At 40.7% G+C, this 25,227-nt stretch overlaps 1 protein-coding gene across 6 annotated transcripts in view; it reads left to right on the plus strand.

Moving 5' to 3' along the window:
- Nucleotides 1-25,227, plus strand: part of LOC111856222 (uncharacterized) — a 90,617-nt gene that overhangs the window by 38,794 nt on the left and 26,596 nt on the right. For 5 of the 6 annotated variants that reach the window (XM_072718504.1, XM_072718501.1, XM_072718500.1 and 2 more), the window contains 6 exons: nt 13,031-13,135; nt 18,435-18,527; nt 18,919-19,008; nt 22,799-22,891; nt 23,212-23,307; nt 23,536-23,554. In XM_072718504.1, the coding sequence (XP_072574605.1) occupies nt 13,031-13,135; nt 18,435-18,527; nt 18,919-19,008; nt 22,799-22,891; nt 23,212-23,307; nt 23,536-23,554 (496 nt within the window). The remainder of the gene's footprint in view (nt 1-13,030; nt 13,136-18,434; nt 18,528-18,918; nt 19,009-22,798; nt 22,892-23,211; nt 23,308-23,535; nt 23,555-25,227) is intronic. The other variant, XM_072718503.1, reaches the window with a different exon arrangement.

Here is a 25,227-nt window from a genome sequence, read left to right on the forward strand (position 1 = left end):
AATGAGTTCAATGATAGTTTTGCACGGGTATTCACTGTTGAGGACACTAGTAACTTACCAGTTCTTATTACTAATCCAACATCGTCTATAACTAATATATATATAACTGAAGCTGATGTTTTGCAAAGCCTAGCTAAGTTCAAAATAAATAAATCACAGGGCCCTGATGGCATCTTACCTATAGTGTTAAAAGAGATGAGGGATATTATTTGCCGACCCTTAACATTACTGTTTCAAAAATCCTTATCTGAAGGTGTGGTACCTTCTGATTGGAAGCATGCCAACATAACGCCCATTTTCAAAAAAGGGGATAGAAGTAATTTGTCAAACTATAGGCCAATCAGTCTAACTTGTATAACTGGTAAAGTTATGGAGGCTATAATCAAAGAGAAAATGGTAGATTACCTGGACTCAAATAACATTTTGAGGGATAGCCAGCATGGATTTAGGAGAGGTAGATCCTGTTTAACAAATCTGTTGGAGTTTTTTGAGGAAGCTACTCAGGAAGTTGATGATAAGAAGGCCTATGATGTCATCTACTTAGATTTCCAAAAGGCTTTTGATGTTGTCCCCCACAAGAGGCTCTCACTTAAACTCAAAGCGACAGGTATTTTAGGAACTGTAGCGACCTGGATTGATAACTGGTTAACGGATAGGAAGCAGCGAATAGTTATAAGAGGCTCAATGTCACAGTGGGCCTGCGTTCATAGTGGGGTACCGCAGGGTTCAATTTTAGGACCACTATTGTTCCTAATTTACATAAATGATATAGACACCAATATATACAGTAAACTGGTGAAATTTGCAGATGACACCAAGGTAGGTGGTGTAGCAGATACTGAACTAGCGGCTCAGCAGCTACAACGGGATCTTAATTTAATTAGTGACTGGGCTGACACCTGGCAGATGAAATTTAACATAGACAAATGTAAGGTACTCCATGTAGGGAGCAGAAATATAAAGTACAGGTATTTTATGGGACCTACTGAAATAAAGGTAGCTGATTATGAGAAAGATCTTGGTGTGTATGTTGATTCTTCCATGTCTCATTCTCGCCAGTGCGGGGAAGCAATAAAAAAGGCCAATAGGATGTTGGGGTATATCTCCAGGTGTGTGGAGTTTAAGTCAAGGGAGGTAATGCTAAGATTATACAATTCCTTGGTGAGACCTCACCTAGAATATTGTGTACAGGTTTGGTCACCATATCTTAAAAACGACATAGCGGCCTTAGAAAAGGTGCAGCGTAGGGCCACAAAAATGATTCCTGGTCTTAGAGGAATGTCATACGAGGAAAGGTTATTTGAGCTAAATCTGTTCAGCCTCAAGCAAAGGAGACTGAGGGGGGACATGATCCAGGTCTATAAGATTCTAACAGGTTTGGATGCTGTTCAACTGAATAGTTACTTCAGCATTAGTTCAAATACAAGAACTCGTGGCCATAGGTGGAAATTAGCGGGAGAACATTTCAAACTGGATTTAAGAAAGCACTTCTTTACACAGCGTGTAGTCAGAGTATGGAATAGTCTTCCTGATAACGTAGTGCAAGCTGAATCCTTGGGTTCCTTTAAATCAGAGCTAAATAAGATTTTAACAACTCTGAGCTATTAGTTAAGTTCTCCCCAAGCGAGCTCGATGGGCTGAATGGCCTCCTCTCGTTTGTATAGTTCTTATGTTCTTATGAGAGGCTGGTGCACTGATAGGAACCGGTGGAACTGGTCTGGCGAGCTCTGAGTGGTGCAGAGAGGCAAGACTGTGAGCACCCTCTGCTGGTTCCCAGAGGTGTTGTAACACAGTGGGCAGTAGGGCTGGGTGATATCATATCGATATTATATCGCGCATGCGCAATAATCACTAGGGCTTCAGATGAAAGGCGCAACATTTGGCCGTGCGGCAGCTTTTCTGTGCTATACGGACATTTATTTATGCCCACAATTTAAGCAGTTTAGTAGTATGGCTAAAATATTAATGAGGCTTTGTATCAGAGCATGTGAGTGGAGTGGAGCAGTGAGAATTTCCGCTCCTCGCTCACGAGGCTGTTGGCTCCGCCTGCTCCTCCGCTCTAATTCGCACTAAGCCGCTCCTCTCACCACCGCTCCTCGCTCCACTAAAATTTCCTCCTGCTCCAGTCAAATCGCTCCACGCTCGCTCCAATTTAAAAGAGGGACAAATAATCTGCATGCCTAACAAATGTCACCTTAAATCGAAGCCTTTAACTCTGACCAAAAAGGACATTACAGCTTTTCCTTGTTTTGTATTGATTGAATCTTGTTTGTTTCAGTTTTAACTCATTTTCAAGATTAGAAAGCTGTGTTTTTTTTCTCCAGATATGTGGTTATATAGTATGTTGATGTCTAGTTAGCGAGAAAGCTGTTGGAGATGTACTTTTGGAGATTGCCAGTCCTGCCCTTGGATGATATATGTGGAAAGGTGTTCGGACAGTTGTCCCACCCTTTTCTGTGCAGCTCCTGGTAACGTCCACTCCCCTGTAGACCAATGGTGCTGGATGTATATTTGCATAACATGACACAGTACTGTCTTTGATGTAGATTGTATTTTTTTAATCCACTGCGATTGTGATGAATAGGGCAAGACTCAAAAACCACAGAAATGGCTTCTGAGTGCAACAGTAACTAGCAACTATGTGTGTAGGGTTTAGTTAGAGAAGACATTGGCTGGTATGAACATGGAGCAGAAATTATTTTGTCTTTTCTAAACCTATATGACATCCAGACTAGGGCTGGGCGATATTAAATCGCGCATGCGCAATAATCACTAGGGCTTCAGATGACAGGCGCAACATTTGGTTGTGCGCCAGCTTTTCTGTGCTATACGGACATTTATTTACGCCCACAATATAAGCAGCTTAGTATGGCTAAATTATTAATGAGGCTTTGTATCAGAGTATGTGAGCGCAGTGGAGCAGTGGAGCTCCCGCTCCAGTCAAATCGCTCCACACTCGCTCCAATTTAAAAGAGGGACAAATAATCTGCATGCCTAACAAATGTCACCTTAAACCGAAGCCTTATATCATAAAGAAATATGAGCAACGGCAACATTGCCACTCAGAAAATATTTATTTTTAAGCAACGTATATGCAACAACGGACAGGTTTGGCAATGGCATTCCACACAAAAATAGGCTTAAAAATAAAGGAATCAGTGGGCTTAATAGCCTAAAGAATATACAGGCTAAGCATCCACGTTTTAAATTCCTCAGTTTTTTTCTGTTGATGCTGCTGCTGCTATAAAATAAAATTTCACTGACAGCGTTACGTGAAATTTAAAAAATCCTATTAGACCTACTTTGAATGACAAAACGAACTTATTTGATTACCAATATTTACTTTATAGGCTTTTATACTTTAATTTACTTTATAGACTTGATATGCTACAACCATATAAAACTTGCTCAGGTTTTGCTTGCTTCCGCCTGTTCGCGTACACTGTAAAAAAATCTATTGTAAAATGTCAGTCAAAAGTCTGGCAGGTCCTGAAGACCAATAGTGCTGATGTATATTTGCATAGCATGACAGGGTACTGCCTTTATTTAAACTTTTAATCATGATGGTGTTGAATAGGGCAACAGTATAAATTCCCCAGCCACAATACAAAGTAATCTCTGCCACAGCAGTGTATTCTTGCAGAGTCTTGTTTGGTGGCAGACAAAAAAAAAGATTCAGATAACTTTTTCTGCTGCAATTTTGCAGCACTTCTCACGTAGTGGACTGTTTCAGGCACGTGAGCTGTACCCCAAAAGACCAGTGAGTTTATGTCTAGTGTTAGACTTACCCCTGCCCCCGCTTATGTTTAAATTTACAAAACAGGCTGGACGAAGATTGACATCACACGCAAAACAGAGTAGGATTACTCCTGGTATTCACTCAGATTGCTGACACTGACCCTAATACTACGTTCACACCGCGAGCGTCAAAGACGCCAGCTGTCGCTCCCGCCGCCCTGAACGTGACGCTAGCCAACGCCGGAGACGCTCTCTGATGTCATAGAGTGGACGGGGACAAGGCCACTCAGAATGCCAGGCTCTGAGAACTTTTTAAAGGAGCCGCAAAACAAACAAACGTGTAGCTTATATCTTTGCACCGACTCCTGACAGGACATAATTTGTCAAATAAATATTGTTGTGAGCCAGTTATTTGCATTTCCGCTTAAAATCAAGCGTTCTGGAGGGAAAGTGTTACCTATAAATAGTGTAGCGCTTCTTTTCAAATTTACCTTCTCACAATGGATGATCGCCGAGTAGTTGCTTGTGCTTTATGTTTCTTTAGTTAACATAAATAGTACTTAAAATGTATCACGACAGTTCTACTAAAACATATAATTATGTTTTGACAAACACTAATGCTATAAATAAGTTTAACATTGCTATGGCGCCTAAATTACTACCGATCAAAAAAATATATTATGCACTTCACCATCTCACCTGGAACACTGATTGTTTCGGACACTCTGGTCCATGCCTCATTTTTTTTTTATTTATGTCCCTGTATGCAAACAGAGACACATCATATATAACTGGGTACCCGGCCACAGCAATAACAAGTCTCTCCTCCATTGTGCCTAGGAACGGTTGGGTCGGAACAAAAGTTTACACGCTTATGTTCTGCGGCGCGCTCTTTAGCGGAGCATCTCTACATTCCCATTGGTTGCCATCCAACCGCGTCACAGCTCATTACCATAAAGTTGACTGGGATTCAACTTCTGTCTGACGCTCCCGCCGCCCAGATCGCGACGCGCCACGCCGCGCCGCTCCTCGACGCCTCCCGACGCTCCCTCCCATAGAGAATGAATGACTTCCGGTCGCTTTGACGCTCTCGCCGCTTGCAGTGTGAACGTAGCATAATGGTACGTTCACACCGCGAGCGTCAAAGACGCCAGCTGTCGCTCCCGCCGCCCTGAACGCGACGCTAGCCAACGCCGGAGACGCTCTCTGACATCATAGAGTGGGCGGAGACAAGGCCGCTCAGAATGCCAGGCTCTGAGAACTTTTTAAAAGGGCCGCAAAACAAACAAACGTGTAGCTTATATCTTTGTGCCGACTCCTGACAGGACATAATTTGTCAAATAAATATTGTTGTGAGCCAGTTATTTGCATTCCAGCTTAAAATCAAGCGTTCTGGAGGGAAAATGTTACCTATAAATAGTGTAGCGCTTCTTTTCAAATTTACCTTCTCACAATGGATGACCGCCAAGTAGTTGCTTGTGCTTTATGTTTCTTTAGTTAACATAAATAGTACTTAAAATGTATCACGACAGTTCTACTAAAACACATAATTATGTTTTAACAAACACTAATGCTATAAATAGGTATAACATTACCGACAATTTGCACTGTTTTCTCTGCTATGGCGTCTAAATTGATCAAAAAAATATATTATGCACTTCACCATCTCACCTGGAACACCGATTGTTTCGGACACTCTGGTCCATGCCTCATTTTTTTTTATTTATGTCCCTGTATGCAAACAGACACATCATATATAACTGGGTACCCGGCCACAGCAATAATAAGTCTCTCCTCCATTGTGCCTAGGAACGGTTGGGTCGGAACAAAAGTTTACACGCTTATGTTCTGCGGCGCTCTCTTTAGCGGAGCATCTCTACATTCCCATTGGTTGCCGCCCAACCGCGTCACAGCTCATTACCATAAAGTTAACTGGGATTCAACTTATGTCTGACGCTCCCGCCGCCCACATCGCGATGCGCTATGGAAGGCCAACGGGGCCAAAACGTCTTAAAAACACGTCGATATTTCACATGCAAAAAATCAACACGTCGATTTTTCACGGCTAAAGACGTCAAAAACAGGCGGCATTTTGCAACGTGTGCTGAAATGGACAAAGCGACCCTTTCAAAATAAAAGCACCACCAACTCCTGTCCACAAACGTCCCATAGTTGAGTTTTTCCCTCTTTTTTAATTATCTATTCATTATCAATTAATACATGCACACTGAACATAAAAAACATTGATATACTGCCTTTTTTTGCATACAAACTATCTGCTGTCATACACCTGCCTCAAGTACTTTTGTCCATTAGACAAACAATTGCACATACTTGTAACTGCCATCCAGTGACTACATTCAACATATTTATTCAGATATCCCAGCACTGCTGGTATTTAATGGTGTCTATATTGAAGTCTTATTATCCATGTATAAATGGCTTTTTACATACAAGTTGTTGAGACCTGCGCGAACGAAGGAGCAGGGAGCGGAGAATCAGACTAAGGAAGCCGTGACGGGTAAACCGGGTTTATTAAAGCAGACAGGGAGTAGCACAGGACGAACGTTAATGACAGACCTGGGGAAAACGGACTCAGACACAGACTAAATACACAGGACAAGGCGAAAATAACAGGCAACAGGAATTAACACGAGGTAACGAGGGGGGCGTGGCACACACGAGGATCATACAAGCAGGTCATGACACAAGTCTCCAAACGCTAAGACAGATCATAACATATTAGTTATTATTATTATTGTAATTCTTGTAATTTACAGCTGTTACTTTTTCTCATCATTCGTTGTCCCACAGACATTATTTTAAAGTTAGTCAACATGAAAATGTTGGAGCAAAAATTACTGCATTTTAAAAATTTAACATGTTAAAATGATGGCAGCATATTGTGCCTCTGACTACCATTTCGGGCATCAGTGAAAATGGTCGATTGTGCAGAAAAAAATACATCATCCGTGCAATGTCTGATCAGCTCCCCCGATGGAGAAATCCGTCACATTAGTGCTTCATTCATCGAAATTGTTATCGGCATTTTGCGTTATTCTGGGCTCGTTTTCACTTTACGTTGTAGATTTGAAGTTGTAAAACCAACATAATAAACACAGAATCACCTTGTGCTCTAATTTGAATAATCGAAAAGAGGAACTACGACAACAATAGTTAACCTACATCACTGTCAAGTGATTTGCAGTCACACCTCATCGATCCATGCGTGTACTTACGTCATAGAAAAAATTAACATAATATAAATATTTATTATTACGAAAGTGGACGTTTCGTGTCGCAGCGATGAATATATAAATTATACTAATAAGCAGTGGGACGTATCGCCGTACGTGTTTAAACGTACCGTGACTAAGAGACAACGCAAGCCTTCGCCGCAGGTACGTATTTCTGCATCACTTTACGTTTTTGATTACGGATTCTTTGCGTGGTCGTGATGAGCCACAGACGTCTGCTTAACGGAGGTGTGCGTGCCATTAATTAAACTAGACAGAGAACTTCGTTCGGAGCGCAAAGGAAAATGGCTCTTAGAAGCTTTCTTTTGAACTGCAATCAAATATTTATGGAATGCACCCGGCTGGCATTGTCTGATAATGTACAAGCTAATGTAGACACGATACTGACGAGGTAATTCATTTTTTGCTACTTTAATATAACAGCTGTTATTATGATTTATTCCCTTAGCGTGTCCTTGAATATCTTTATTTTGCTATAATAGAATGACTACAATGGAAAGCAGTGTACGTTGGGCAAGTGGGCGATTAATTGAAAATGATTTTGCCGATGAGATGATGAGAACAATTTCGGAGTTTGTTGCCGAGATTCAAACACTCACCCAGCAACAAGGTTTGTCAAGTGTATTATATTAAACATATATTACAATTGTATATTATTATTACAGTTTCAATTGTCCCAAAGCAGAAAAAATCACTACAGCCATTAATTGACAAATCCAGAGTGGTGCAGCTAATCTACGCACGTAAACCCAAGTTTTTCTTAGGAGCCTGTTCCAACCTGGAAATTGTACATCAGAATTGCCAAAGTAATGTGACATTTTCAAGGAATTTGACCTAACAAACCTTGTTCCAATACAATCAAGATAATAAATACTAGAAATGTAAATACACGTGAGCACAAAAGAAAGTAGTAGTATAGAGTATTAATAAAAGCCCTACTACAATTATACAATATATATATTTATATATATATATATATATATATATATATATATATATATATATATATATATATATATACGTATACATACTTTAGATCTATAAAGTCTATGAGTCTAGATGAAGTGGTGTGGCCTGTTGAATATTCAAGTACCTAGGAATCCATATCTCAGAGGGGCTGACATGGGCCGAGCCACAAGGATTGTAAAAAACTCATCTCATCCCAGGAATGGACTGTTTCAGCTTCTGCAATCAGGTAGAAGGTTCTGCACCATTATGGGCAAAACAGAGAGACTTGTGAGGAGTTTTTATCCTCAGGCCATTCAGCTTCTCAACTGAGACCTGTCCAACCCCTCCTTTTTGTAGTATTACATTCTTGATCACTGCAGAGCAGCCTAATTTTTGTCTGTATTAATAATAATTGTCTGTCATTCCATACTGCCTCTATCATTTATTACTGTACATGCACTGTTCATGCTGCTACACTATTACAAGGGTTTCTAAGCTGTTCACACTGCTGTGCAGACATTGCAAAATGCACTTTAACTTTATAACTTGCACATATGTAAATCTGTCTCAGACTTGTTTAATCTATTTCAAAGTTTTACTATTTTCCTACATTGTTTTACAAATTTTATCTTTTTAACTTGTGTTCTTTGTTTGATTTTTTGTTTAATTATTTAATGGAGGCACAGTTAAAAAGAGCGGTTCACTATACATTTCACTGCATGTTGTACCTGTATGACTATGCATGTGAGAAATAAAGAATCTTGAATCTTGAATCACCTTCCTTCACTCTGACTGTTCTCTATATCTGTGTGTGCCAATAGAGGTGAAGTGCGCATACGTGTTATACAGTATAAAACTTGACAAGATTGTAAGCAGAATGCTATGACATAGCTATGAGGAAGGGGCTGACTTACTGATTTATGAATTAAAAGAAAACATGTTTTAGTTTTTTATTGATTAAATAGACAAATGATGACATTGTACAAACATTTTGAATATTTAAAAAAAAAAAAAATCAAATATTTTCCCCTCCTGTTGACAGGCTATCCCCCAGTAATAACTGGGTACTGTACCTTGCTCATGACTGCTACTGGCACAGTGCTTGTCAGCTGCCCACTGCTCCTTCACAGATGGGTCACATGCAGAGGTCACATTTAGTTGTGGTGCACTGTGCTGTGGTGACAAATAATTACTCACTTTAATAATAATAATAATAATAATAAGAAGAAGAAGAGTAGTAAGAATTTGTTAAATACAACTACTAGTACCAACGAATTGTAATTAAGAATATTAATAATATAGGCATACATGCACATATTTTATCATATTTAAAAATAATTAAGTGTATGTCCTCATTTAAAAAGAGAGAAATTCTGCCTGTTTTTGACGTCTGAAGGCGTAGAAAAATACGTCTTTAGCCGTGAAAAATCGACGTGTTGATTTTTTGCATGTGAAAAATCGACGTGTTGATTTTTTGCATGTGAAAAACCGACGTGTTGATTTTTTGCATGTGAAAAACCGACGTGTTGATTTTTTGCATGTGAAATATCGACGTGTTGATTTTTTGCATGTAAAAAATCGACGTGTTTTTTAAGACGTTTTGGCCCCGTTGGCCTTCCATAATGCGCCGCGCCGCTCCTCGACGCCTCCCGACACACCCTCCCATAGAGAATGAATGACTTCCGGTCGCTTTGACGCTCTCGCCGCTCGCAGTCTGAACGTAGCATTATGCGTCTATGACGAGCTGTGACGCGGTTGGATGGCAACCAATGGGAATGTAGAGATGCTCCGCTAAAGAGCACGCCGCAGAACATAAGCGTGTAAACTTTTGTTCCGACCCAACCGTTCCTAGGCACAATGGAGGAGAGACTTGTTATTGCTGTGGCCGGGTACCCAGTTATATATGATGTGTCTCTGTTTGCATACAGGGACATAAATAAAAAAAAAATGAGGCATGGACCAGAGTGTCCGAAACAATCAGTGTTCCAGGTGAGATGGTGAAGTGCATAATATATTTTTTTGATCGGTAGTAATTTAGGCGCCATAGCAATGTTAAACTTATTTATAGCATTAGTGTTTGTCAAAACATAATTATATGTTTTAGTAGAACTGTCGTGATACATTTTAAGTACTATTTATGTTAACTAAAGAAACATAAAGCACAAGCAACTACTCGGCGATCATCCATTGTGAGAAGGTAAATTTGAAAAGAAGCGCTACACTATTTATAGGTAACACTTTCCCTCCAGAATGCTTGATTTTAAGCGGAAATGCAAATAACTGGCTCACAACAATATTTATTTGACAAATTATGTCCTGTCAGGAGTCGGTGCAAAGATATAAGCTACACGTTTGTTTGTTTTGCGGCTCTTTTAAAAAGTTCTCAGAGCCTGGCATTCTGAGTGGCCTTGTCCCCGTCCACTCTATGACATCAGAGAGCGTTTCCGGCGTTGGCTAGCGTCACGTTCAGGGCGGCGGGAGTGACAGCTGGCGTCTTTGACGCTCGCGGTGTGAACGTAGTATTAGATTGAACTATCACCCTAGACTGTCACATACCAAAAAATACATGGGAGAGAGTAATATCTGTGGCATTCCATTTTCAGTTGCGGTTTTTTATTAGGCTTGATTTTTGGAAACACATATTTATAAAAATATGTGTTTCCAAAAATCAAGCCTAATAAAAAATTTAAATATTAAATGAGCAAATTGATTTGATTTGTTCTTCTGTCCAAACTTGTGATCTAAAAGCAATGAGGCTGCCACACACCACAAAAATCTACTGTAAAATAACAGTCAAAAGTCTGGCAGCAGGAGTGCTAGATAAAACCTGTTAAACATTTTCACCAAATGTGCATCAGCACTATTGGTCTTTAGGAGAATGGACAGGTTCAGGAGCTGCAGAGAATAACAGACTTTATAACCTGCATCAAAATAAACATTGAAAAATTTTTCCCATTAGTTACTGTCGTCACAAGTCTTTATAAATGCCATCCAACAAGATCCTACGAGAATCTACTACTATGGCAGAAACTATTTTGTACCGTGGCTGGGGAATTTATATTGTTGCCCTATTCAACACCGTTCAGCTCACGTGCCTGAAACAGTCCACTACAATATTGCAGCAGAAAAAGTTATCTGAATCTTTTTTTTATGGCTGCCACCAAAAAAGACTCTGCAAAAATACACTGCTGTGGCAGAGATTACTTTGTATTGTGGCTGGGGAATTTATACTGTTGCCCTATTCAACACCATCATGATTAAAAGTTTAAATAAAGGCAGTACCCTGTCATGCTATGCAAATATACATCAGCACTATTGGTCTTCAGGACCTGCCAGACTTTTGACTGACATTTTACAATAGATTTTTTTACAGTGTACGCGAACAGGCGGAAGCAAGCAAAACCTGAGCAAGTTTTATATGGTTGTAGCATATCAAGTCTATAAAGTAAATTAAAGTATAAAAGCCTATAAAGTAAATATTGGTAATCAAATAAGTTCGTTTTGTCATTCAAAGTAGGTCTAATAGGATTTTTTAAATTTCACGTAACGCTGTCAGTGAAATTTTATTTTATAGCAGCAGCAGCATCAACAGAAAAAAACTGAGGAATTTAAAACGTGGATGCTTAGCCTGTATATTCTTTAGGCTATTAAGCCCACTGATTCCTTTATTTTTAAGCCTATTTTTGTGTGGAATGCCATTGCCAAACCTGTCCGTTGTTGCATATACGTTGCTTAAAAATAAATATTTTCTGAGTGGCAATGTTGCCGTTGCTCATATTTCTTTATGATATAAGGCTTCGGTTTAAGGTGACATTTGTTAGGCATGCAGATTATTTGTCCCTCTTTTAAATTGGAGCGAGTGTGGAGCGATTTGACTGGAGCGGGAGCTCCACTGCTCCACTGCGCTCACATACTCTGATACAAAGCCTCATTAATAATTTAGCCATACTAAGCTGCTTATATTGTGGGCGTAAATAAATGTCCGTATAGCACAGAAAAGCTGCCGCACCACCAAATGTTGCACCTGTCATCTGAAGCCCTAGTGATTATTGCGCATGCGCGATTTAATCGCGATTTGATATCGCCCAGCCCTAATATGCAGCCTGCATACCCTCCCTCACAGTGCTGCAGGGTCACACACACACAACATGAATTCTAACTTCTTTCAGTGAAGTTCTCAAGTCACATATTCTCTATCATGCTGATACTGAATGATCTAGCTCTCTCTGTCACACCCTATTACACACTATTAATAACACATTAGAAATGTATTAATAATGCACTTGGCCTACAGTCATTTTCGACTGCTGATTTTTTTTTATTCAGGTGAATATTTAGCTTCAAATGCTACTTTTAGTACTTTAAAAAAATTAAATCTAGTATACTGATCAAACCAACTGACAAAATCAACAGTGACAATTGTCACGTTATGTTGTGTTTAAACAAGGTCATTATTAAAGTAATTTCAGTCATAATGTCAATAAAAATATACCTGTAGCACAAACAGACTCACCTATCTTGGACAGTGGAGAAATGCTCTAAGAGAAACTTCCCCTCTCCAACACCATGGTTCAGTACCTCCATTTTATCATCTGGCCAAAAAGTGAGGTTGAACACGCTGAAACACCTCACTGACTTCACTATTGGTGTGCCCTTCATATTCTCCTCTATCAGTAAAAGACAGAAAAGGTGAAAATACATAGGCCTGTGAACAATACTATAGATATGTCAATGTGCTCACAATATAATGATAGAATACAACTCACAAGTAAACTAAATATTTTCTTTAGGTGTTTCACTGTAGACTCACAGGTCTGCTCAATGGCTCTTTGATTTATTAAACATAGACAGTCATGATGTTGCATTTTATATTCATAATAATGATAGGATAAGGCACTGGTGTGGATAATTATACACCACAGACTAATGTTACATTTTATATTCATAATAATGATAGGATAAGGCACTAGTGTGGATGATTATACATCACAGACTAATTTTACATTTTAAATTCATAATAATGATAGGATAAGGCACTGGTGTGGACAATTATTCACCACATACTAATGTGATATTTCTCTTTTCAGAATATGCAATTCTGATTGCAGTAGCTGCTTTAGGAATTTGTGCTTGCATCATGATCAAGGATTATTTTTTATATTATGAAGGAAAGCGCTTGGAGGGATTTTACTGTAAGTATGAAACTTGGTACTGAACCATATTCAGCCTGTTTGTTACTGATAATTTACATGAGTTACCCTTTAAATTGAATCATCAGAGTACAATTAAAATCTGTCATTCTCAAAATTTGACTCTCCTTTTTTTTATATGTAGTTTAAAATTGTAACCCTTAATATTTATTAATTCTTACAGTGTTCAATTTACAACCTAGAGTGTTAAGACATTGTGTCTCCACCTTTTCCCAAATTGCAAGCCCATATGGGTGGCACACAAGTACAAAATGGGTGGCCCATATCTGCCCCATTTTAATGTACTCTCATTTGAACTCACTTGGGCATTCAGCTGCTGCTACTAACCCACCATAATAAGAAAGACTCAGACTAACATAGCCTTTTCTCTTTTTATGCAAGTTTTATTTCAGTTTAGCTCGTAATAACTAAAAAAACTGTGCTTGTGTAAATTGAAAAACATTGAAAAGCCCTCGTTATAAATGTATTTGTTTAAGCATGAATAAAGATAGGAAAGACCCAGTCAAGCTCAGCTGATAACTGCCTGTGGTGTGAAAGTGTGTGAAATGTATGACACCAGTCACCAAACACAGATTATGAAGCTAGACTGTGTTCAACTGCATAACATAATCATTTAGCAGGGCTGAAAAAAGGTGAGAGCTATCTTAATGACTGAAGGAGTCATAAACCTATGTTGATCAATTCCCCTATTAAACCTTCCCACCTGGTTCCAAGCTGCCATGCAAAAGCCATTTCTGTGGTTTTTGTTCTCTTGCCTTATTCATCACAATCGCAGTGGATTAAAAAAAAAAATCTATTAAGTCAAAAACAGTACTGTGTCATGCTATGCAAATATACATCCAGAACCATTGGTCTACAGGGGAGTGCGTGGTACCAGGAGCTGCACAGAAAAGGATATATACTGTCCTAACATATTTACACATATGTTAATCATCCAAGGGCAGGACTGGCAGTCAAACACACCCCCACACCATTAAAACATATATCAAGAGTTTTTTTTCTGACTCAATAGCAATACACAATAAGACCACAGCTCTCTAACCACAAACTACAAAACCATCAAGAAAAAAAAAAACACCCGGACGACAACTCTTTAAGCTCCAAAATCAGTCAGAAACAAGCCAGCAAAACTTTAACGTAAAACACGAAAAAGCTGTAACGTTCTTTTTGGTCAGAGTCTTTCTCATGATGGTGGGTAAATCTGGGATGGCTTTTCTGATCCTCATGACTTGTGCGCATATTAAAATGGGGCAGATATGTGGAGGTGGACACTCTGACAACACTCTAGGTTGTAAATTGAACACTATAAGAGTTAATAAACATTAACATTGTAAATACAACACTCACTGCACACTGTAAAGTGTTAAAGGTAACACTGAATGTTGTGGACACATATAGACACCATGCAGTGTTAATTTAACACTGGCACATTTGCTGTGTACATAAACTGACCTACATTGTAAATAAAAATACTTCAGATCCTTGAAGAAGAACCTTCTTATCTATGACCATGATGATACATTATTACAGTTTATTATCATTAATGTTTCCCTGGTATTTTGCTGGTAAGTCCTGGTTCTTTGGAGGCGCCATGATGAGCCAAAATACGGCCTTTATTTATTCAGCAAGATGTTCCCCATGCGGCTGAGACTGCAGCCTCTCCTAAGTGTCGCCTCTCCTCCCTTCTCTCTCCTAAGCTGCCTTACAGCCTCACATCAGCCTTTCCCCTCATCATCCTGGGGTCTCCTGGCCCCGCCTCCCCACAACTGTCCTGTAAGCTGTCCCATTGTTAGCATCCATTGCTAATTGTTAGCATTCCAGTCAGACTCAGTATAGAACGGTGGGAAAGTACAGTTCTGGATGATAAACCACAATAACATTATACACCATACCTTCCGGGGGTCAGAGAGCCGGGCTTCCAGAGTGAACCTGGCAAAGGCCGGAGCCTCAGTCATTCTGCTACATCCTAGAAAGTACAGACACACTTTTATAAGTGATATTAGGATCCATCAGTAAATACCTTCCTTCTGTCCAGATGGTGATTCCCCCTGTTTAGGCAGCAGTACAGACAGTGCATGGTGTCAGAGTGGATATATCAGAGTTCTGTGTGTGTAGCACAGTACAGCTTTAAGTGATGAGAATATATGATGTTTACAGTGATATGGATTCAGTTAAACTGTTTTTGCTGTTAACTTTCATGTTATTTTCCTCCCTTTAAATATTACCGTCCAAAAAGCCATTGTTCAAAATAATTTCTAATAGTAAATCAAAATGACATTTATTTTACTCAACTAAAAATAAATAATTGTCTTAATTCAGTTGTTACAACCTTCAAATCTATGTAATTACAGTGGTGTTGAAAGCAGTAGTTGTCTACACTGCTGTCATCCAGGCTAATTTATTAGGTTTGGGTTTTACTCAAAATAAAATCCAATCGACAGAGTATCTGTTTGTTTAGTTAATTTGAATGCTCCCCAATTTTTACTGAATATTTTCTGTAAGACATACAAAATAAAGGAAAAACCTATTTGAGCCCCAGAGGAACCAATCAGCAGCGGATATTTGAGTTTTCAAGCAAAATGAGGCAAATAACAGAATTAGGCGGTGCATCAGGAACAAAAACAGCAAGATTAATGTACCAAGGGAGACAGTCTGAAAAATCATAACCAAACACAGACAGGGGTAGAATTACTTTGTTCGGGGGGCACAGCAATGTTTGCCTTTTATCCCCTCAAATATACAGTAGGAGGGCACTAAGGCATTTTCCCGTAGGTTCGGAGGGCACCAAGGCAATCAAGAATTACTGGCCAGGGCACTGAGGCAAAAAGGTATATAGCCGGACGCATGAAATATTTAGCATTCTGACATTTTCAAGGGCAATAAATGCATTAGCACCCTGTGAAATAGTGTTAAACTAGCTATTGAAAAAAAGATGCTGTTGCCTTCATTCACCTACTCAGTAATGACGAAATGTTTTATGAAAAAAAACAGAACCAGCTATTGTCAGTGATAAAAACTTAAATTTAATGAACATTATTTTTACTGAGACATTGACACTAACATGACTAACAGAACTTCAAAATAATGCATGAGTGACCATATTCAAGCCAACTAACTAACACTCGCCAACTGTCCCGAGCCACTCAAACACTGTCGCGAGCCACTCGCTAACTGTCCCGCCCAGTGCCGCGAGCCACTACGAACTGTCCCGCCCAGTGCCGCGAGCCACTACGAACTGTCCCACAACACTTCCGCGAGCCACTACGAACTGTCCCGTGACAGCAGCTGCAGGACAGTACAGTTTATGCTCTAACTCCTTCTCCATTTTCACTTCAATTCAATGCACATCTGGTATCAATTATTTCAATCTTCTATGAATTATTACAGTCTATTATAAATTATTACAACGTCAAGTAATGACAGATAATTTCCATAACAATAGATGCGGTATGATTGGGAAAGACATGCATAACCAGCGAAATTACCTAAAAAATTTGGTTATTTTCAGGGTCTTAGAAGCAGCGGCCGTCATTTCAGCCTGCTTTCTTTTTTTCACCCGATCTTTGGTAGGCATTTTAATTGGAACTTTGTGGCTTTATAACAGGTCCTTAACATGTATTTGTCGATGTAAATCGATGATTGTTCACGTGCCAAAAATACCACCAATACAGCCTCACTTTCAAAAGAACTTCTAAACCTTCTCACCCTCCCTATTCTATGAACATGTTGCTATTAGTTTCGGAGGGAGGTAAGCATCGGCTAGAATAGCCGCTCTGAATAATTTAACTATGGAGGCGTGGCTAACGTAAAATTATGGGATGCGCTTATCAACCCAGATATCATGGACATGGCGACAGAGAAGTAAAAAACGGAAGAACTTGTTCTTGATTTCGTAAGTTTATTGACTTTATTATGATCTAAACATACACAATAGGGCACAAAGGCAACTGAGGAAGAGGGCACTGCAAGTATCTGCCGGCAAGAACTTGTAAATATTCAGGGTAGCACGGCAAATTGCTAAGGCACGGCGGCTTTTGCCGTCGATGCCGTCGATAAATTCGATCCCTGCACAGACAAACTGCATCAGCAAAAAGGAACAGTGGTCACAAGTCAAAGCTCACAGACAGGGACAGACAGAGAAGGGTGGCTGGTAAACATCACAAAAGTACAGCCTTAGAAATGACCACAGGACTGAATTCCCAATAAAAACTTGTAAATCATGAATTTCCCAAAGCTGGGATTTATGGCAGGGCTGCCATTCAGAAAGCGCTTCTATCCAAGGCCAGTGAACAAAGACACATAACCTGGTGTCAGGAGCCCAGAACATGGACCCTTGAACAATGGGAAAGAGTAACATGGTCTGATGCGTCATCTGTCACCCTTTCCCTACATTCAGAGTGAATGTTATTATCAACCACACATTATTAAATATATGGCAAAATCAAAAGGTCTGTTTGGCGAATGGTCATGTGAGACAGAAAAAATGTAATTACATAAAAGCAGGACCTTTGCAACAGTAAAATGACTTGTGCCAAGTAAAGTAATACAGATGCAGAGTGTGCTCAGCAAGGCAGTATTGCAGTGCACTCAGTAGTGCAGTATTGCAGAGCCTCTGGATGGGGTTACATTTGGAAAAAGCCAAAGGACGCCATCGGCCCACAGTACCTGTTGGTGTGGGCAGCCGTCTTGTGGGAGTCATTGGGTCTGATGATGCTCTGCATAGTCCTATAACAGCCAAGGAATATGGGGGCTTGACCTGCTGCTCCCTGTGGTTCAGACACTGTTCCCTCATGATGTTCCCTTATTCCATGATGATAATGCCCCCATACACACTGCTAAATACATTGAGGAGAGGTTTCATGAGCATCAGGATGAAGTCAGATGCCTTCCTTGGCCTCCCAGCCACCAGATCTGAACAGCATTAAAGCTTTATGGGAGGTTCTGGAGCACAGTGTGTGAAGTCGATTTCCACCTTATTTATCTTGCAAAGAACTGGAGGCTTTTCTTTCTGAAGATTGGGCCCAATGTCCCACTGCACACATCAGGATTCCATAACCACATTGTAGGAAGATCTGAACCTATTATTGCAGCTAAAGGGGGCCGAACTCCTTATTAGGTCTTTGAGATTAATTTACTGATGTTTCCATTATTTTGTCCACCCCCTGTAAGTGCCCACCCCTCAAAGATATAACAGACAAAAGTAAACAGAGAGATAATGTTTAATGGGGGCCTGTTTTATGTTTATTTAATCTGTTATTTTACGTGTTTTATTGCTTTTCAGATTTTGCTCAGAAAATCGTTTTGGGGATTTTCTTCATGTTTCACCTAATATTAAATTTCCTGAACCTAAGTGTGATTCTAGAAAATGACAAAGGTAAGGAAAACTGTTAACTGTAAGGCAACCATTTGATTGTAATAGAGCTGAAATTGTCATTCATTTTTGGTAAATGGTGTTTGTAAAATGTTTTTAAACCTGAAATTATTTTTGGGATGCAGTTATCAGTAATGTACTATAACTGTTTTTAGTATGAAGTCATTATTGAATTACAACCTACTAATAAAGGCATATACTTTGATGTAATCAATATGAAACAGACAGTAATACATTCTGTGTAAGCTGTAAAAAGGACACTTCCAATAGTGGAAGTTATGTGTGTCTTCAGAGATGAATTTACTGATTTTAGAGGAACAGAAAGTTTTTCATTTCATGAATGTCCCTTGTTGTATTAAAAACAGAAATTAACTGTAATTATTTCTGACCACAGGACGACTTGTAAAGATCTGCGAGTTTGTGTTCGTCTACTTTCTGAGTGTCACAACACTCTTTGTATGGTTGGAGCGGGGAAAGTTATTTGGTTTGTATTTGTTTTACTATAAAATCATAAAAAATCTTCATTGATGAGGTGTTTAAATATTGTGTTTCTTTTTTATATTTTAAATAAAATATTATGGTTTATTTTTTTTATTTTGTAAACGCAGCATTAATTCTTTTTTTAATTAAGGAAAATACCCAATGTCTGTTTTACTGTATATACAGTGCCATGACAAAGTATTTGGTCACTTAATCAACTAATCAACCAAATCTAAATGATAATGGTTTAAATTAAACTAGACACACCCAAGCTTGAATGCTGCCAGCCCTGATGAACCTACACACCTAAAACCATAGTAGTAATGTGGAGCTGGATAAAGGATCTCAAGTAGCATCACACCATGGCTCAATCAGAAGAACTTCTTGAAAACCTGAGAAAGAAAATCACTGAAACACACCAGTGATAGAAAACTTTCCCTAAAAACATTGGACTCAAGCAAATCACTGTACCAGCCATCATCTTCAGATGAAAAAACTTGAAAAAATGCCAAATCTGCCCAGGAGTGGCCAGCCTAGCAGAATTGCTCCAAGAGCACAAAGAAACCTCATCAGGAAAGCTGCAGCAGACCATGGATGAAGATCAAAGGAACTACAGGCCTCTTTCGGATCAGTTAATGCCTGATTCCTTGATTAGAAAGACACTGGGCAATAATGGTGTTCATGGGAGAGATGCAAGGCAGAAACCACAGCTAAATGAGAAGAACATGAAGGCTTGGTTAAGATTTACCAAAAAGCAGCTTGATTACCCCCAACACTTTTGGGTGGATGTTCTGTGGCCTGGTGAGGCAAAAGTGTCACTATCTGGAAGGCATGGGTCCTGCTACATATGGCGTAAAGCTAACAGCTTCCACACAAAGAACATCATGGCCACTGTCAGACATGGTGGAGGCAGAGTGATGCTGTGGGGATGCTTTGCTGCTGCCCGGCCCGGGCGACTTGCTGTAATTGAGGGACGCATGAATTCTGCTGTCTGCCAGAAAGTACTGAAGGAGAATGTCTGTCATCAATCTGTGATCTCAAGCATGATTCGCTTATGCAGCTGGACAATGATCTGAACCAAAAGAGCAAGTCCAGCTCTGAATAACTGAAAAGAAAAAAAACTAAATTAAGGTTTTGGAGTGGCCTAGTCCTCCCCTGGAGCCAACACCTTATTGTGGCAGAGAGGTTTGCGTGTTCCAATGATCCCAGAAACTAAGTTGCCCAGGGCTTTATGCCCCTGCTTGGGTCACCCAAAACAAACAGGTCCTGGGTGAGTAACCAGACGAAGTGCGGCTGATTAGACCCCATATAATAAAAAAGAACATAGATTCACATTTTCCCTCGCCTGGTCGTGGGTCACCGGGCCCCTCCCCTGGAGCCAGGCCTGGGCATGGGGCTTGATGGCGAGCGCCTGGTGGCCAGGCCTGCACCAATGGGGCCTGGTCGGGCACAGCCCGAAGAAGGCATGTGGGTCCCCCCTCCACTGGGTGTGAGGGATGCCGTCAAACTGAAGAAGGAGTCCTATCGGGCCTTTTTGGGCTGTGGGACTCCTGAGGCAGCCGATGAGTACCGGCGGGCCAAGCAGAATGTGGCGTTGGCGGTCGCTGAGGCAAAAACTCGGGTGTATGAGGAGTTTGGTGAGGCCATGGAGAATGACTTCCGGAAGGCTTTGAGGAGATTATGGTCCACCATCCGGCGCCTCAGAGCAGGAAAGTAGCGCAGCATCAACACAGTTTATGGTGGGGATGGGGCACTGCTGACCTCAACTCGGGACATTGTGGGTAGGTGGAAGGAATACTTACAAGACTTCTTCAATCCTACCAACACCCCTTCCAATGAGGAACCAGAGTCTGGGGACTTGGGGGTGGACTCCCCTATCTCTGGGGTGGAGGTTGCTGAGGTGGTTATAAAGCTCCTCGGTGGCCGGGCCCCGGGGGTGAATGAGATCCGCCTAGAGTTCCTTAAGGCTCTGGATGCTGTGGGGCTGTCCTGGTTGACACGCATCTGCAGCATCGCGTGGACATCGGGGGCAGTGTCTCTGGATTGGCAGACCCGAGGGTGTGTTCCAACTATAGGGGGATCACACTCCTCAGCCTCTCTGGTAAGGTCTATTCAGGGGTGCTGGAGAGGAGGGTCTGTTGCATTATCGAACCTTGAATTCAGGAGGAGCAGTGTGGTTTTTGCTCTGGCCGTGGAACAGTGGACCAGCGGACCAGCTCTATATTCTCAGCAGGGTCCTGGAGGGTACATGAGTTTGCCCAATCAGTCTACATGTACTTTGTGGACTTGGAGAAGGCATTCAACCGTGTCCCTCGGGGTGTCCTGTGGGAAGTGCTCCAGGAGAATGGAGTGCCGGGCCTCCTTATAAGGGCTGTTCGGTCCCTGTAAGACCGGTGTCAGAGCTTGGTCCGCATTGTTGGCGGTAAGTTGGACTCGTTTCCAGTGAGGGTTGGACCCCGCCAGGGGTGCCCTTTGTCACCGATTCTGTTCATAACTTTTATGGACAGAATTTGTATAGGTGCAGCCAGGGCGTTGAGGGTGTCCGGTTTGCTGACCTCAGGATTAGGTCTCTGCTTTTTGCAAATGATGTGGTTTTGTTGCCTTCATCAGACCATGACCTTCGGCTCTCACTGGAGCAGTTTGCACCCGAGCGTGAAGCAGCTGGGATGAAAATCAGCACCTCCAATTCTGAGACCATAGTCCTCAGCTGGAAAAGAGTGGAGTGCTCTCTCTGGGTCGGGGAGGGAGTCCTTTCCCAAGTGGAGGAGTTGAAGTATCTCGGGGTCTTGTTCACAAGTGGAGGAAGGATGGAGCGTGAGATAGACAGGCGGATCTGTGCGACATCAGCAGTTATGTGGGCGCTGCATCGGTCTGTCATGGTGAAGAAAGAGCTTAGCCAAAAGGCAAAGCTCTCGATTTACCAGTCAATATACGTTCCTACCCTGACCTATAGTCATGAACTGTGGGTAGTGACCGAAAGAACGAGGTCGTGAATACAAGCAGCTGAAATGAGTTTTCTCTGCAGGGTGGCTAGGCTCTCCCTTAGAGATAGGGAGAGAAGCTCGGTCATTCGGTAGGGACTCAGAGTAGAGCCGCTGCTCCTCCACATCGAGAGGAGCCAGATGAGGTGGCTCAGGCATCTGATTAGGATGCCTCCTGGACGCCTCCCTGGTGAGGTGTTCCGGGAATGTCCCACTGGGAGGAGGCCCGAGGGAAGACCCAGGACATGCTGGAGAGACTATGTCTCTCGGCTGGCCTTGGGACGCCTCAGGATTCCCCTGGAGGAGCTGGATGAAGTGGCAGGGGAGAGGGAAGTTTGGGTTTCCCTGCTTAGACTGCTGCCCCTGCTACCCGACCCGGAAAAGCGGTAGAAGATGGATGGAGTGGCCTAGTCAAAGTCCTCACTTGAACACAATGACCTTAAATGGGCAGTTTCAATTAAAAAACCCTCCAATGTGGCTGAATTAAGAGAAGTGTGGGTGAAAATTTCTTCACAGCGATGCAAAAAGGGAGAAATTACTTTGTCACATGGGTGATATGGGTGTTGGTGAATATTTGTTTTTTTTTTTTTTTACATTTTATCTTAAATTTTTTCCCCTTCCTTCAGTGAATCAAATAATCATTTAAAAGCCATGTTGTGCACTTAGAATGTTCTTTGTATTATACTAAATTTGTTTGGTTATCCATCATATTTAAGTGTTATGGATAAGTAAAAATAGATGGAATCAGGGCAAATACTTCATCACAGCACAGTATGTAGGTGTATGACTAATGCTTTTCTCTCTACCTTTCAGCCAAACCCCGTAAATATGTATATTTCTCAGGGACTTTTGGTCTCCCTCTTGTGAATTCTGTTGCCCTGGCTGTAGTATTAAAACTCAAAGCAGGTAAATACACTATAGATTTGAGATGTTTATCCTGCAATTTTACTTTTAGTATGTAAACTTAAAACTAACTAAATTGTACAAACCATTTAGGACATATATGTATTCCTGTGTGGGTGGCACGGTGGTGCAGTGGTTAATACTGTCACCTCACAGTAAGAAGGTCCTGGGTTCAATCCCTGGGTCTCCTAGTGAGCCTTTTTGTGTGTAGTTTGCGTGTTCAACCTGTACATGTGTGGGTTTCCTCTGGGTGGTCCTGTGGTTTAATATCTGTCATTTACTAGCCTCAGTTCTCTGTGTTTTTTGTGATCATGTCATTTCAGAAACAGGAATACAGCCATTAGATCTGCGGCTGATTGTCCTGATTTCTGGGTCTGTCTTCCTCTTTGGCTGGTTTGTTCTAGAGATGTGTGCGTACTGTAAGTATAATTGAAACATGAAAATTACATTTATAAACACATGGTTATTCACTATAGCTGTGGCTCAGCACGTAACATTTCATAACAATGCTGCTTTAGTTCATTTGGGCTTTTCTAGTCTTCCTTTATGATGCTGATGTTATGATACTTACACATTATCATTACTCATTACTTATAACAGAGCATTTTGAGTTCCAAAATAGTTAATTGTATGTTTTTTAATTACAGGGTTCGATAAAAAAGAAAAGTAAGTAGACATTTACGTAGTACAAGCCATTTTTTTGACAAAATGGTATCAACGTAGAAAAAAAATTCATCCATCCATCCCTTGTGGGGAGTCTGGCACCTGTGACAGGAAGCACAGGGCACAAGGCAAGGGACACCCTGGGCAGGATGCCGGTCCATTACAGAGCAAACACACAGTCACATATAATGTTTTGGGACTGTGAGGAAACCGGAGTATCTGGGTAAACATGGAGAGAGCATGTAAACTACACAGAGCCCAAGCCGGGAGGTGTGAGGTGCCAGTGTCACCCACTGAGTCACCATGCCAACTACACAGAGCCCAAGCCGGGAGGTGTGAGGTGCCAGTGTCACCCACTGAGTCACCATGCAAAAATGTTACAAATGAGTGTCATCATGTGTTAAATATTTAAATGTATCGGAACTAGGGAATATATGTATGGGAATATACTGGTATTGAAGATATTTGAAGAATTAAATATTTATAATACACATATGATAATACTGGATATAATCCAGTGCCAGTAACTATCTGATTCACACTCCAGTGTAGAAGGTGGCCGTATTGCTCCTTAATGCTGGTTTCCACCAGTGCTTAATCTGTAAACTCTGAGGTGTCGGAGCTCATAAAGAGCAGAGACCCACTGTGACTGTCATTATTTGAGGAGGCGGAGCGCACTGACTCTGAATGATGACTGACATACAATGATAATGCACTATTATTAATGTGTCGACACCTGTTTGTTACATCAAACTGAAAGACAGACTTTCCCAGTTAGATGAGTTTAATGGCTCAGAAGAACTTTTCTTTTCTTTCTTAGTGGCCAAAAAGTTGATTTTTCTGCATGTGTGTGGTGCAGTATTTTACATTCACATTAAAAGTCATATAACTGAAACATACTACAAACATATCCTTCCATTTCATGGTAAAACCGTATTGGTTTAATTTGCAGCAAACTGCAGAGGTTGCATTATTGTTTAGCGAGATCTGGTGTTAATGATTCCTCTGACTGAAAATAAAAAACCTTCCATTTTCTTTGCTTGCCATTTTAAGCGTTCACTCTGGTTGTCAATTTCCAGTCTTTGGAGCAACATCCCATATAAATATCCCATTTGATAAATATTACTTTATGTTTTAATATGCTGCAATCTAGCAACATAGTGTTTTGGTGTACTTAGCTTTGGTTCACTCTGGCTAGAAATATGAAGTTTGGCGTATTTTGTGTTTGTTGCAGCCATATTTATATCACTCTAAATCAGTGGGATCAGAAAGTAAAATTAGAAAATATACATAACATACATTCCTCTAGTTGTTTGTCCTGTTGGCATAAGACTTGGCTGCAGCATAATAGTTGCAGTTGTCAGGGACACATATGGTCACCCCACCGTGACTGGGGCACATAATGAAACCCATAAACGTGCACAAAGAAGCCAAGATTGGAAAATCTGGCTGAATATCCCATTCGGGGCTGGTGGAGATCAATTGCACACAGTCCATAAAATGAGCCTGATGTTGTTAAAAGAAAAATTAATGGAGTCATTTTACATTTTGTAAAAAACATGGCATGTTAGACACCCCAGTCTGCAGGATGTGCTGATCGACAGTAAGTGCAAAAGGGGGCTAAAGCCCTGATTGTCTTTTCACTCTCTATGTAGTATAATTACACTTTTGGTAAG

This window comes from Paramormyrops kingsleyae, chromosome 12 (assembly GCF_048594095.1).
Source record: "Paramormyrops kingsleyae isolate MSU_618 chromosome 12, PKINGS_0.4, whole genome shotgun sequence".
Lineage (NCBI taxonomy): Eukaryota > Metazoa > Chordata > Actinopteri > Osteoglossiformes > Mormyridae > Paramormyrops > Paramormyrops kingsleyae.